Source organism: Aricia agestis, chromosome 17, assembly GCF_905147365.1.
Source record: "Aricia agestis chromosome 17, ilAriAges1.1, whole genome shotgun sequence".
NCBI lineage: Eukaryota > Metazoa > Arthropoda > Insecta > Lepidoptera > Lycaenidae > Aricia > Aricia agestis.
Window position 1 is genome coordinate 3,029,987 of NC_056422.1, and position 15,733 is coordinate 3,045,719.

At 35.4% G+C, this 15,733-nt stretch overlaps 1 protein-coding gene across 2 annotated transcripts; it reads right to left on the reverse strand.

Moving 5' to 3' along the window:
- Positions 1-2,003: 2,003 nt before the first annotated feature.
- LOC121735300 lies at positions 2,004-3,552 on the reverse strand. Of its 2 annotated transcripts, none has more exons than XM_042126080.1 (2): positions 3,162-3,552; positions 2,004-2,429 (listed from the first exon to the last, which is right to left on the reverse strand). In XM_042126080.1, exons 1-2 carry the CDS (start codon positions 3,498-3,500, stop codon positions 2,079-2,081), a joined length of 690 nt encoding a protein of 229 aa, XP_041982014.1. In that variant the 5' UTR covers positions 3,501-3,552; the 3' UTR covers positions 2,004-2,078. The 2 variants fall into 2 exon arrangements, with proteins under 2 accessions (XP_041982014.1, XP_041982012.1); XM_042126078.1 differs by having other exon boundaries at positions 2,004-2,432.
- Between the last annotated feature and the right edge of the window lie 12,181 nt (positions 3,553-15,733).

Below are 15,733 nucleotides of genomic sequence, written 5' to 3' on the forward strand. Positions count from 1 at the left end.
TGTAGGATAATGAATGGGCCTCTTTACGTGTTAATAGTCGTGTTCGTTTCGTTTTTCAATGCACATTGCGCATGCGCAAAGTTAAAAATTAGTGTCAGTGTGAGTGTCATGTTCTAAAATCTGTGAGAAATTGTTATTATTTTATTGAACATGACACTCAATTATGAAGTTGACAGTCAGCTGCCAAACTGCGAAAAAATGAAACGAACGCGGTTAATATTGATATGCCGCGTACGTATTACCCATAGACTGTCTGTCAAGAAAGTGAAGAAATTAAAAAGTGGCAACATCGTAGTGTCATCCCTTTCAAATCAATCTTTAGACTGGGTTGCACCAACTAACTTTGACTTTAACCTTAACTATAACCGGAAAAATTGACAGATGTCGTATGAGAATATGGAGTGTTCGAAACTTTGGACGCCATATTTAACTTTAACTATAACCACGCTTCTGGTGCCACCCAACCTAAGAAAAAAGGGATGACATTACGATGTTGCCACTTTTTAATTTCTTCACTTTCTTGACAGACTGTATTTATATAGGTACTATGGTATTACCCATGGAACTATATATAAATACTTGGATATGGCATCATATGCCATCAAAACTGTAGCAATGTTTTTGCATGCTAAATATGTATCGAGAAAATATTGTCGTCCTTTTTATCTTACATCAATAGCATATACTACTTTCTCTTTCACTCATTTTACGCTTTCAATGCATATTTTAAGTAATCAATGCATTAAACACGTCCGACTGTCACCGCATTACTGGGTTAATTATAGTAAATACCAATATATTATTTTGAAAAATATAACCTAAAATAGCTGAAATAAAAGCTGCTACTTAAATGATTTAAAATTTATACCCTGTTGCTACTGTAGCGCCACCCTAATTTAATTAACGCATTTCAGACTACAGACTGAGATAGTTCTCCTCCATCTACACTCCATACTCTATAGTAGGTACTACCAGGTACTACCCGCGAAGCTAAAACAAAGAGGTGCAGTTGTAATCGAATTTTCTTATGAAACGACGCGTGACAATTTGCGGGGTGAAGGGGCAATGATATTCTATGCTAACGTAACTGAAGGGGTGTCAAGCTGCGCCCACTTTTCAATATTTCATCTATCGGCTAAAAGCAAAACTACTAGCTTAGGTCGATGTTGATGTTACTACGTAGTTCAGCTATCTTACACTAGATGTCAAAATTCTTGAATATTATGGGACGTACTCAGAACTTTAAAAAATGTATACGCGCTGCCGCCTGCCACTCGTCATGCTGAGTGTTTTCAGGGCAACATTGCCGGCAGCGCGCAGAGCCAGAAGCAGCGGCAATCTTAAATCTATACTAATATTATAAAGCGGTAGAGTTTGTTTGAACGCGCTAATCTCAGGAACTACTGGTCCGATTTGAAAAATTTCAGTGTTAGATAACCCATTTATCGAGGAAGGCTATATGTTATCACGCTAAAACTAATAGGAATAGAGAAATAGAGAGAGAATAAGAAATAGAGAAAAATGTGAAAAAAACAGGGGCAATTATTTGAAAGGGCTTATCCTTGCGTACGTCATCTAGTAATAAATATACCTAGAAAATTAAGTACTTACTTACTATCTAAATTCTAATGTAATTATTACCTTCAAGTATTGATATTTGATACTTTAACAGTAGCAATGAGTATGGTTGATAGCAGCTAGTTTGATATTTATACTACAACTGAAGGCAAACAAAAAGAGGCGCCAAATTTTTCAGCACTACCAGGTTTTACTTAATACATAATAGCTTGATTGATTTTCAAAATTTAATTCACACTAATAACTAATAAGCCAAAAACAAATTAACATATTTTCATAGCTACGGTATCTCTTTTAGCACAAAATGTAAAGTAGATCCCGTCAATCATGGAAAAACGAGACACAATAGAATTGTGTCTCGGTTACCGGTGACCGTATGGGGCTTGATGAATTAAAGAAAAAAAGGGAAGTGTCATAACTTTTAATATTACGAGTCCAATTATATTATATTTCAATAAATAGGTTTAATTAACTTAATAACTATGATACAATAGTAATAATTAGCCAAAGTTTGAGATCCGAGCTTCACTCAGTATTCTTTGTATTTCGAGTTGAATCCCTAAAGCTCTTTTTATATTCATTTTTCTGAGTTGTTCTGCAATGTATTTCCCATAAATATCAAATTCATCCTCTAAAGAAATGTTGCAACTGTTGTACTCAGTGCTCTGTTTTTTCGTTTTTTTCTTTTTAATTTTTCTATGTGAACTGTATTCCATAACATGATTGAGGTCAGTGTTAGATTCGACATAACCATCATCAGACTGAGCCGAAAGTGGGTCATCATGTGAATTGTCGGGGTTCCTGTCCATCCACATTTCAGAAGGTGGATCAATCTCAAATGTTTCTGGTACCTGCTGACATAATTTAATAGAAATAAATATTTAAAAAATTGCACAATATAAGCAAGTTGTGACTAAGTTTAATATTTGAAAAGGGCATCAGATTCACCACTTTCTGATAAAGTGCCAAATAGGCAATAGCCTTGTAAATATACAACTTTTTTGACAGATTCTCCACTTCATCTGTCAAGTTAAGTGGTGGATAGCCTTATCGGGAAGTGGTGAAACAGGCCCTGAGTATTTCATAGTAACTAAATTATTTAACTATAATGTCCAAATGGTGCATGAAGATACAAAGCTCCATACAATGTCAAAATTTGCATGAAACCTACTGATTTTGAATCGTCAACAAAATAAAAGGTGTGGTATTAATAAGTTTGACATGTCTGTCTGTCTTTCTGTAGGTGTATGTGTGTCCATCCATAGTTACATAGCATCCAAATAGGTGGACCAATTTTATCTAGATTTTCTGATTGGAAGCTGACATGATAGAGATGCTTTTTAGCAGTAGTTCATTGCTGAAAAATTTAGGTTTATAGACTTCATGTAAGCAAGTTCCAGTAATTAAATCAATTCAATATTTTTCAAGCACTGACCTGACTTACGTGAGGGTTTTGAATTGGGGGATTACTTTTAAATTTCTTATTTCATGTAATAGTAGTACTGAAGTAAGTATATTATGTAAAGTAGTTTTTTACCAAAATTTTACCATTAAACTTAAAACAAATTTAACAAATTACTAACCATAGAATGTGTTGAATGTCTGTTCGATACGTTTTTCAAGCACCTATCCATTTCATTAAACCAAACCAAGGAAGGCTCAAAGATGGAATCTGGGTTCGATTTTTGCAATATCTTTTGGATCTGCTGTTGATACGTTGTCCTCAAGTTTTTAATTTTGTTTTTCACTTCGGGAATTGTGAGCGATTTTGATGCCGCTTCTTTAAATCTAGCTTGAATATTCGTGTAGGCCTTCTCTCTATGTTTTCTTGATCGATAGTAAACATGACTAGGATTCCATAAAACATCGTTATCTAAATAAATTTTAACGAATTCAAGAGTTACAGCTTCGGACCACCGCATTTGAATTATAATTTGTTTAATTTACATTACTTTATTTATATTTATCGGTAGGTACTATATTAGGTAAATAGGTAACTAAATAATAAATAATGTAATTTTTTTGAATTTCTATTTTCTCAAATGTCAATTATGACAATTGACATTTGAGAAAATAGAAATTCAAAAAAAAGCTTAAAGCCGGCGCCAGACATGTGCTTCAAAGTTTGAGGATCACAAATATGCCTGCCAGACTTGTTTTCAAATGTTTTAAGGCACAGTTATTGCAAAGATGGCTGACAGATTGGACGACTATTTTGCGGACGCTATCAATCTATTTTATTTGAGTGCATTACATTTTTTATAATATAATAAAGGCTTCTGCTTGAAGTAGCTCAAGAAATTCGATAACTAAGTCATTACTCCACTTCATTATTGATGTTCAAATCTACAATAGCTCCAAAGTCCAAAGTTTGTGCGACAAGTGTGGCAGGCCGCACAAACTTTGAAGTTTGTTTACTTTGATGTGCGCAGAAAAACCGACTCATGATGGCAAACTACAAATGTGTGTTCAAACTTTGCACAAATAGGCAAATGTCAGTGCCACACTTGGGTATTTGCGTATTTGAACACATGTCTGGCGCCGGCATTAGAAAAAAAAGAACAGTTGTCAGTTGTCGGATGGCAAATAATACATGTGTACATACCTATATTACTGAACACGGCATAGATAAAGTATTATAGTATAGATGTAGTCTTAGCCCGTTATCGCGTGGCCATTTTGTGCTTATTTTCATACAAGTAGTGTGCGTTTATTTTCTTGAATATTTCTATTTGTCGATTATTTCGAAGCACTTTATGATACAGGAAAAAAAGTCAATTAGTTTATGATATCGATTAACTATAGTTCAAGTGATGAGAATCCGTGAAGTGTGAACACACGTTAAAAGCTATGCAATTTTTATAGCCAAATTATTGATTGATGTGACATATCTTTTTAGCTTACAACAATACCGATTAAAAAGCCCAAAAAACGTTGTTCAAAACTTACGTATTTATTGTCAAATCCACGTGTTTGAGGCATTCTTTGACCATTCTTATGGTTTATTATTTAGCGCAACCACAAAACTCAATAATATCTAGCATTAAATGTTCACTAAAAACCTTTATTAACACTTTTATTACATGAAATATGCCGTCCGACTCCTTTGTTATGTCCTAGTAAGTAGGACATAACATTACACGCTTTTGACGCTTAAACACCGATATAAGGCTCTCTCCAGTATATAGTACCTCAATGCTCTCTCCAGTCTATAGTACCTCAATGGAACACGGCTTTTCACTGTTCAGTGCATAAATAAAGTAATAAAGTATAGATGTAGTCTTAGCCCGTCATCGCGTGGCCATTTTGTGCTTATTTTCATACAAGTAGTGTGCGTTTATTTTCTTGAATATTTCTTTGTGTCGATTATTTCGAAGCACATTATGATACAGGAAAGAAAGTCAATTAGTTCATGATATCGATTAACTATAGTTCAAGTGATGAGAATCCGTAAACACACGTAAAAAGCTATGCAATTTTTATAGCCAATATGGTTTTGGCGGAACCACAAAACTCAACAATATCTAGCATTAGATGTTCACTAAAAACCTTTATTATCACTTTTATTAAGCTTTTATTACATGAAATATGCAGACCGACTCCTTTGTTATGTCCTAGTAAGTAGGACATAACATTACATGCTTACGCGTTTGACGCTTATAATACACCGATATAAGGCTCTCTCCAGTTAGTACCCCAATGGTTTAAATAATAAAAAAAATTAGGTAGGTATATAATACATAAAGTTAATATACAGGCTAGAGGTAAGTATATTAACTTTATGAGTTAATATACCTAGCGGAATAGAGAAACAATCTCGAGCTGTCAAACGAAACCGAAATTGGTTTCATCTGTGTGTAAAAATATGTGTACGTAATGCGTATACACTTGTCACTTACACAAGCATGATTGAACATGATTTCTATGAGATTAAATTGTCAACGTGCGGCACGTGCCGACTGGACGTCAAAAAAGAGTGCTGCTGTATCACAGTCTCTTTTTACCACGCAGTGTTACTGATAGTGACATCTCTGTTGCTCAGGCCTTTGTTTCTCTATTCCGCTAGGTATAGGTAATAACCATGAAGCTAATTATAGATATATTAGCTTCATGGTATTAACTTTATGATTATATAATACGAGCTCTTGCCCGCGGCTTCGCTCGCGTTAAGAAGTATTATTATATACAAACTTTCATCCCCTATTTGAACCCCTTGGGGTTGGAATTGATTAAAATCCTTTCTTAGCGGATGCCTACGTTATAACATCTACCTGCATGCCAAATTTCAGCCCGATCCGTCCAGTGGTTTGAGCTGTGCGTTGATAGATCACTATGTCAATCAGTCAGTCACCTTTGAGTTTTATATAGTATATAGATAGGGTGAACATGACTAGTGATTGGACAGTACTAGTCATTGGACAGAGTACAAAAACACTATATTTATTAAGATTGTTCTAAAAACTTCCTGTTTTTTTCTTTAAGATCAAGCGTTCTTTAACTTTAAAAACAGGCAGTTTTTAAAGCAACCTTATTAAATATTATTTTTGCGCTATGTCCAATGACTGGTACTGTCCAAACACTTATGATTTGTAAATAGTAAGCAAAACTATTTAATGTTTAATTACTGGTTCATAAATAAGAAACATTTTTACGGTTGTATTTCCTTAATATATTTGAGAAAGAGACTTTTTTTCATTTTCTTTATATTTATATTTGCCCATGCACTGAACATCATGTTGGTTATTCTATATGTTACATTTAAGTATAAACGTCCTTCTGTGAATGGCAAAGCATTTAGATAGAAACCATACGGCGCCGTCACGTTTGGTACGAAGTAATCATTCTGCAAAATCATTGTTATATTATTTAGTCGAATGACCTGGATTCTAGACTAGACTGGACTAGACCACAGCCTTGTAGCCAGCTAGAGTTCGACAAGGCTATTTATGAACGTGGCGAGAAAAGGAACTAACGCTACTATCATACAAAAACGTCATTTTTAAGTATTCTCCTTTACCTGCGGGGCTAAACTGGTCGCTTTGAAGAATCATGATATGAATCATAATATGATTCATTTTTCTAAAATCGCAAAATGCAACTCTGCTTGCAATTCATTTCTGTATTTTTGTACTGATTTGACATTTGTCAGTTTGACAGTTTTGACAATTCATTTGCTGAATTGATTGAGAGGAATGGCTCCTCATCTCTGACGCTGGCAACTCCTAAATGGGGAGGCTTACGCCAAAAGAAGAAGAAGAAGAAGAGAGGAATTGCTAAATGTTACCATTTAAGCCCCGCAGCAGCGCACATTCACTGACAATGACACATTCAATTAAAGCCTTGTCGAACTGTAATGACTATAGTGCTCTTTTCTATGCTATGGGTGGTGGGCTATCCACAGTTATAGAAAGAGTATGGATGGTTGAAAGAGTTTCGTCCATAGAAAAGAGCCATTACAGCCAAATTACAGCACTGACCTCCATTGTACAAGTACGCCGTATAATGGAGGTCAGTGCATTACAGCTATTAATTTTTTTTATAAACATTTCACGTCATAATTTTATTGGGTGATAAATAAGTAGGTAAATACTTATATCAAATTAATATATTTAATATTTTCTTTCTGCCGCACTCATATTGGGACATTAATTACTTAAATGTAATTAATAAAAAAATTTGACATAAGCCCCATACGTTATCTGTCAAACTCTTCATTGAAAGTTAATCATAATTAAATGTAGTACCGTACCTATGGCGGTTTGCGACTTACCGGTAGAACTGGGCATTCCAAAATATCTGAAACACGTCCAGGCAGGAAAACTTTAGAAAATAAGTTTTTTTCATTTATAAAATCGCACAAGTTGACGTGATTTTCTACGAAGCTGCGTTTAAAACCATCAGGAAACTTCTCATATGCATAAAAGTGGAGCTGAAAATATAATTAAAGTAATTTTTGAAACAAAGTTTCCATAGTGGAGAATACTATTTCAGTTAAAACAAAAATAAACATTAAAAAGGTTGGTATTATATAATATTAGGTAGGAGAATTTAAATAAGAGGTATATTATCGATAAACATACATACATGATAAATGAGCGGACAAGTGCGAGTTGGACTCGCGTACGAAGGGTTCCATGCCATATTAGAGCAAAAATAGGCAAGAATTGTGTTTTTTGTATGGGAGCCCCCCTTAATTATTATTAAGTTTATTTTAATTTCACAATAAATTATTACTTAAATCTTTATGATTTAAGTTATAATTTATATGTTGTATAATTTATAATAATATTTAGTTGTATTTATTACAGCAAAATACTTAGTTGTATTTATTACAACTAAGTATTTTGCGAATATTTCAAGTGCTGTTGCCATTATTGAGATCAAACAAAAATTGATTATTAAAGTACAAATAAAATTAAGGATTTAGTGAAAATTTCAAGTGCCTACATTCTGGTGCCTTTATTGGCTAGGAGCAAAAAAGGTCAAAAAATTACGTTAGTTGTATGGGAGCCCCCCTTAAATATTAACTTTATTTTATTTTTAGTATTTGTTGTTATAGCGGCAACATAAATACACAATTTGTGAAAATTTCAGAAGTCTAGATATAGCGGTTTTTGAGATACAGCCAGGAGACAGACGGACAGATGGACAGACATCGAAGCCTCAGTAATAGGGTCCCGTTTTTACCCTTTGGGTACGGAACCCTAAAAACAAAGGATTGGGACTTGGGGGTCACGAAATATTTTTCTCATCACAAAAAAGTTTGAACAACACTGGAATAGTTCAATACGTCTGGACTGGGACCATCCATTTCCGGGCTTTACCGTGCATGCATCCGTATTATGTCCTTGAGAATTAAAACTCTTTTATTGATACACGCCTCCACCCGACATCTTAACTGCTCCCTCTCGTGACTCGAGTGCAAAGCAAAAGTCTGCCCACTACGCTACGGACGCTCAACTCCATAATAAACACATATTTTGATTTTACTGTCTTGTCTTACCTCAGTTGTTTCATCAAAGGTTACGACCGTAGTTCCACTAACTGTCATAAAATATAAAGGATTTCTGCCAAAGCGTTTTGACACGACTGTTAAATTCTTAACGTGGTTTTCGTTGACGAAAGTAACCACTGGTTGTTGGATCTCTAAATAGGTTACCTACAATAAATAACATATAGGGACAGAATTTTATTGTTACTAACAAAATTAATATGGTAGCAATATAGACAAGCTAAATCAGGCTATTTTACTTTAAATAACTTTTGTTTCTGTTCCGTAGGCTAACAAACATGATTTAATGTCTATTGCACAATAAAATAAAATAAAAAAGTCTATTGCACAATTTTCGCCTCTTTCTGCTGTTAGCCTGTCAATCCTCTGTTATATTGCTGTCGCATAAGTCACAACATACCAAACTATGCTGCCCCAATGCTGCCCAAATTATAAGTACATTATACCGACGTTTTTTCTTACATTCAACTCCACAAGCACAAATAGGTTAACCCCGGTTAAGTTAATCCTGGTTAAAGCATTTTCTTCATGTGGAACGAAATCATCCCCATAAAACGTGGTAACTCGGTTAAATCGATTATAACACCGATTATTATATTCTCGAATATTTACCTTTTGTGGATTACATCGATATATCACAGAAACATAAACAATAAAATATAAAATAAAATAAATTTTGGAAAACATTTCTATGCAAGAGCCCAGTGACCGTACTTAGGTACAGAAATCAAAACATAATTTATAAGTAAGTGCAATACAGCACATAATATTATAATAATATACATATAAAGTCATATAAAATTGCTTTTATAATGACGGTTTGAAATAATTACGAACATACAATAAAACTCATTTTAGTATAAATATACGCATAATAATTTGTCATTACACTAATATAAATTATCTAGAATCAAATTTAATCTACAATAGACATAGTAAAAAATTAACATACCTAATAAAGATAAAAATCGCAAATAAACCTGTGATGTCCAAATTACAGTAGATAATAATTTTCTATTCAATGAATCAACGATTACGCTAACATAGGCATTAAAATAAATTATTGAATAACTCTAACAACTAATCCTAAATCCTATCTCTAAAAACCTTAGATCATCTTAGATATACTAATATTATAAATGGGAAAGTGTGTCTGTCTGTCACTTCTTCACGCCTAAACCGCTGAACCGATCTTGCTGTTTAGTACGGAGATATTTTGAGTCACGAGAAAGGACATAGGATACTTTTTATCCCCGAAAAATGTACGGTTTCCTCAAGATAAACTAATTTTGGCGCAGCAGAGTTGCGGGCGTCATCTAGTTACTAAATAACTTAGTAGGTATACCTAAGTAATTATTATAGAATTATTTCTGACAATAACATACTTGGACATACCGCATATCGACCTATTGTGCGTTCAAGAGCCCAACGGTCGCTTACGTTAAAATGTTAGCACTCAAATTAACATTAAATCAATGTTTAATATTTATGTTTATTTTATTTCACGTTGTACAAGATAGAAACTGGGTAGAAGCAAAAGGGCGGGTAAGGAAAATGTTAACTATTTCAGTAGTCAATTAGTCATTCTATTATATAGTTATATGACTAATTGTCTATTGTCTAATTATATGACTAATTTTCTAATTATACTATCACAGTTTTTGTTGCAGAAAAATATGTGGTTTACGCACATTTGGTTAAATAAACGAATTTCGGCAAAAAGGATGCGAGCAACATTAGTAATTAATATTTGAGTTCTACATCTCAATTTATAATATATTTTCTTCAGGTAACTTATCTGGAAATGAAGGACACAGTCGTAATTTACGCTAACCCAAGTTTTTTTTATAATATTACGTTTACATCAAGGACCTACGGTAGCAATCCGTTATACTTCGTAACAATAGCTTTTACGTCGCTAAAGGCAGTCGATTATTCGACTAAGGTTAGTTTACGATTATAATAATTATTATATCTTCTCCTTCTGAATCAGTAATTCCTAAAGTGGTCCAAGTGGGCCTCCAGGGTTCCACGGGAGACTCGACTGGGGTCTAGCTTGAGTGTGACCAAAAATATGTGTGGGGTACACATACACAATCCGAAATCGTAAGTGGATATCCATGAAAATTTATTTGGTTTCTATAGTGAAGAATTAAAGTTCACTTTTCCTATCGGTATAAAAGCGAGACCGCACTAACTTAGCTTTTTGACATCCACTCATAGCAATTCAATTATTATTGAAAATTAACCGTATGGAGCAATCAATTCTACCCTTTTTTGCGATGATCACAACGCAAGTTTCGATAGATAGATCTAATCGTCCCCTTTTTAGGGCTCCGTAGCCAAATGGCAAAAACGGAACCCCTACCTATAGATTCGTCATGTCTGTCTGTTTGTCTGTCTGTCTGTCGGTCTGTCCGTCCGTATGTCACAGCCTCTTTTCTCCGAAACTATAAGAGCTATACTATTGAAACTTGGTAAGTAAATGTAGTCTGTAAACCGCATTAAGATTTTGATACAAAAATGGAAAAAAAATATTTAAAATTTTAGGGATCCCCAATCCCCATAGGTACAACTGAAACAAAAAAATTTTTTTCATTAAACCTATGCGTGTGGGGTACCTATGGATAGGTCTTTAAAAATCATATTTTTAAAGACCTATCCACCAGGTTTCTAACATCATTTTTTTCTAACCTGTTTGCGAGAGAGACTCTTCCAAAGTGGTAAAATGTGTGTATCCCCCTCTCTAACTTCTAAAGTAATAATGATAATTCTAAAAAAATATATGATTGTACATTACTATAAAAGCTACCAACGAAAATTGGTTTGAACGAGATCTAGCAAGTAGTTTTTTTTATACGTCATAAATGGTAAACCTTAATTTAACTTTCATTAAATCAACTGAAATATAAAAATAAATCAAAAACCTTTTAATTTCATAAAAATAAACCTTATTGCTGCTGCGGAACCCTTCATGGGCGAGTCCAACTTGCACTTGGCCGGTTTTTTTCGAGATTTGGAAATTGGTCGTAATGTATCATTACATTCATGCATTATCTTGAATCCATTGATCCAGCATTATCTTGAATGTGGTCTATGAAACAAAAGAGTTTAGGAACCTCTGTTCTAAATATATAAAAGTGAAATACCATATTAGATTTTTATTACTGTTTCAGGTAGATTTTTATACCTACGCGTATATAGCTTCAACAAATACTTATATGAAAAGTATAGAGATTCATTTGAACTGGTGCGATTTTATTTACGACCAAAGTGTTTTTATGACCGTTTTGAAAAAAAAGTATATTAAAGAAGCTGCCATTTGCCCTGCTCCACCCGTAAGTATTTAAAAAAACTTGATAGGGTATCCCTTGACACCCGGATGGAACGAAGTCATGGCGTACCCAGGATTTTAGCTGGGGGGGGGGAGGAGGCAGCATACTATCGAGAAGATGGTCTGGTATATTGAAACAAAAAATCATGAAAATTGACTTTATTAATCTGACTGAGAGATTGCCCCTGCCCCTACCTGGGTACGCCCATGGACGAAGTTATTTTTTTATGTACAAAAAATCTGTTCATACTGAACAAAAAAAAAATCGTCGCTACACCACACTGTTCAATGCGAGAGAGAGAGAAACAGGCGACGCACACTTTCGTGTGTGACGTGACACACGACACTTTTGTGTCGTTATAAATAAAAAAAAAATGTTTTATTTCTGAGTAGATTTTAAGAAAATACTTTCAGAATGTTAATATTAGCTACGGTGCCTACCACTACTTGTTACACTTTTCGTCTAGCCCAACGGAGCAATTTTTGTATTAGCTCCGTGATCTAGCCCCCTTTCGCAACGCGCAATAAGGAACTTCGTTCCAGAAATGTCGCATTCGTAAAGTACCTAAAGTTTCTTAATTTCGCCAAAGCCTTTTAAAAAAATATTTCTTAAGAAAGATAATATTATTTTTTAAAGGCATCATTTATCAATGATTACACCATTGATAAATGATGCCTTTAAAAAATAATATTATCTTTCTTAAGAAATATTTTTTTCGAGCTAGCGAACGGTCGTGCTCCACGTTACATACGCTGCAAATATTAATTAATTTATATTTTCGCGAATCGCGCGGCACATTGCCGCTGCACGTGACCATGGCGCTCGAAGCCAACGAGTTGCTGGCGTTTATCCAGCACGCCATCGACACCATGTACGAGGTCAGCATCATGCAGATCTGCAAGTCTTCCTTCACCAGTGAGGAGATTTGCCAAGGGAAGCAGCTGCTGTATGAGACGCTCGGCCAGAGCGCGAACATGCTCACGCGACGAAGAGACGGAACCGAAAGGAGCGTGCAGGACATCATCTCGCTGCTGAAGCAGACAGATCCGGATGAAGTACCGGCTTTTGTGGCTAAACAGCTGCATAAGCTGCCGCCCGTCACGCTGGACCACGTCGACGTCGTCAGCCTACTGAAGGACATCAGGTTCCTGAAGGAAGAGCTGGCCGGAGTTCGGGGTAGATTGCAGGCGTCGGAATCTATCATCAGTGACCTACGTAGTGAATTATCACAATTGAAAAGTAATAATTCATTATGTGGGTCACCTGACGCTGCATTCGTCACTCAACGCCGAGGCGCACAGGCAATCACGTTTAGCCCGTCAGCGTTATCGGACGGGTCAACGAACACCGCCACTGCCGCCCCCGCCCGCGTTCCCCTCCCGGTTGCGCCGACGCCGAGTCCACAGGCGACTCAGCAAAACTACGCGACTGTTGCTGGTCGCCCCGCACCTCCCCCGCGGGCGAACAAAAATGAGGAGAATGAGAGCCGTAAGGCTTCGGAGAGCCGTAAGTCCACGGAGAGCCGTAAGTCTACGAATAGCCGCAAGGCTATGAAGAGCCACAAGGCCAAGTCTTCTCGACCTGGCAAGGACGAGAGCAGGGGATGCGATGAGGAGGGCTTCATACTGGTGGAGAGGAGGAAGAAGAAGCCCGCCGCCCGCAACCATCGCGGCACCGCGCCCTATGTACCTGAGCTGCGTCTGCGGAGCGAGGTCCCCGCGACGCCCCTGTACATATCTCGCCTGCACTGGTCCATGGAAGTCGAGGACGTCGTGAACTACATCAGTAAGAAGACATCCCTCTACTTGAGGGTCGAACGTTTGCAGTCTCGCCACAAGGTCAACTTCAGTTTCTTTGTGGTGAGAGTGCCGATGCATCTTCTGTCGACCTTTGAAGCGGAGGAATTCTGGCCGACTGATGTGGTCTACCGAAGGTTCCGGGGGAGACTCCGGAATAAAGCGCGCGTCACGTCGCCGATAACATCGTGATAAAGTGTAGTTATAAGTGTATATAATTTATATGTATGTTAGTCATTAAGGTATATATTGTATGGGCCTATGTAGCCTGATATAAATAAATAAATAAAATAAAAAATAAATAGGGTAAAACGACTAGTTATTGGACAGTACCAGTAATTGGACAAAACACAATATTTATTTACGTTGCTTTAAAAACTGCCTGTTTTTAAAGTAATAGAACGCCTGATTTTAAAGAAATGATTTTAGGTAGTTTTTACAGCAACCTTAATAAATATATTAAATAGTGTTTTTGTGCTCTGTCCTATGACTAGTACTGTCCAATTACTAGTCATGTTCACCCTAACACAGTTATGAGTTAACATTTAGCTTTAACCGGCGGTGGTAGAATTGACCATCAATATTAATTGTCAATAATTGAAGAAGAACTTTCGCGTTACCGAAATTTAAGAAATAAAACTTGAGAGGTGTCAAGGGACACCCGGATGGAACGAAGTTTCTTTTGATTTATTAGTGAAGGAATTGTATTTTTTTTATTATGTACATTACAAAAAACCTGTAAACATTCAACGAAAAAATTCGTCGCGACACCACACTGTTCAATGCGAATTAGAAAGACGAAACGAAAATAACCGGCATATAGGTAACCGACAAATAATAACATTGCTTTCCATGAGAGAGAAAAAGACAGAGTAACGTCGCACCGCTTACAAGTCAACTAACTATAATAGCAAAAATATGTTGTTACAACTTTTCGTCGTAAATTTATTTATTTATTTATTTATTTATTTATGCTTTTTGCACAATGTTGGTACATAGGCGGACTTAATGCCAGATGGCATTCTCTACCAGTCAACCTTTAGGTGTCCAGAAACAAAATCTTAATTTTTTCCTTTCGCAACGCGCGATAAGGAACTTCGTTCCAACAATATTTATTTCTTTCTTTTTCTGAATTAAGTACATGTTCGATATAGTAATTTATACAAATTACAATGGAATTAAATTTATGATTTTAAATGTGTCTTTAAATAATATAATTACTAACGTTTACAGGGTTCGTATCACTTCGAGAATATGACGGCGCCTTACGGTCGGTATCTCAAGAAGTTTCCGTTCCAGCAAGGAAGGGTGTATACTAATGTAACACTCAACAATGAGCTGATATCCAGCGCACGTATGGACTTACAAGTCAAAGAAATGCCTGCCGATAAGTTCCATAAATATGCCGACGATTAAATTTTTTTAAAATACTTATTAACTATGTCTCTATGTCTTGTTATTGCTTTTCCCGTCGAACTAATATTATATCACATCAATCCTTAAATAATAAAGGGTAGTATTTAATCGAGTGACTGTAAATTACAGTTTTAAGTGTCAAAATTACTAAATTTGGGTTATAGAATTACTATTTGAGCGACTGACTGTGAGTGACGAGAAATTAACAGAACAGCAACTTACAAATTCTTTATTTGAGTAAATTAAATTCAAAATGAGCAGCTCCGTAATATTTGAGCGACGTAATATCTGTTTGAGTGTGAACATTACGTCCTGCATTTTTTTCAATATTTGGCAAATGTATTTTTTATACTGAGCGGCATTTTATCTTAAATGAAGTGTTTCGAATACAAAAACCACTTTGAAAAATACTTTAATGAGCAGAGTATAATGAGCTCACATTAAAACAAAAAAAATGAATATGAAATATCTATAATAATTGATGAAACACTTTTTTTTAATCAGGGATCCCTAGAACATTTTTTTATTACTATCAAGCAAAATTTTTGTGTGTAGCTTCATTTGGATAAGAGGAACAACAATTTTATATGTGAAAA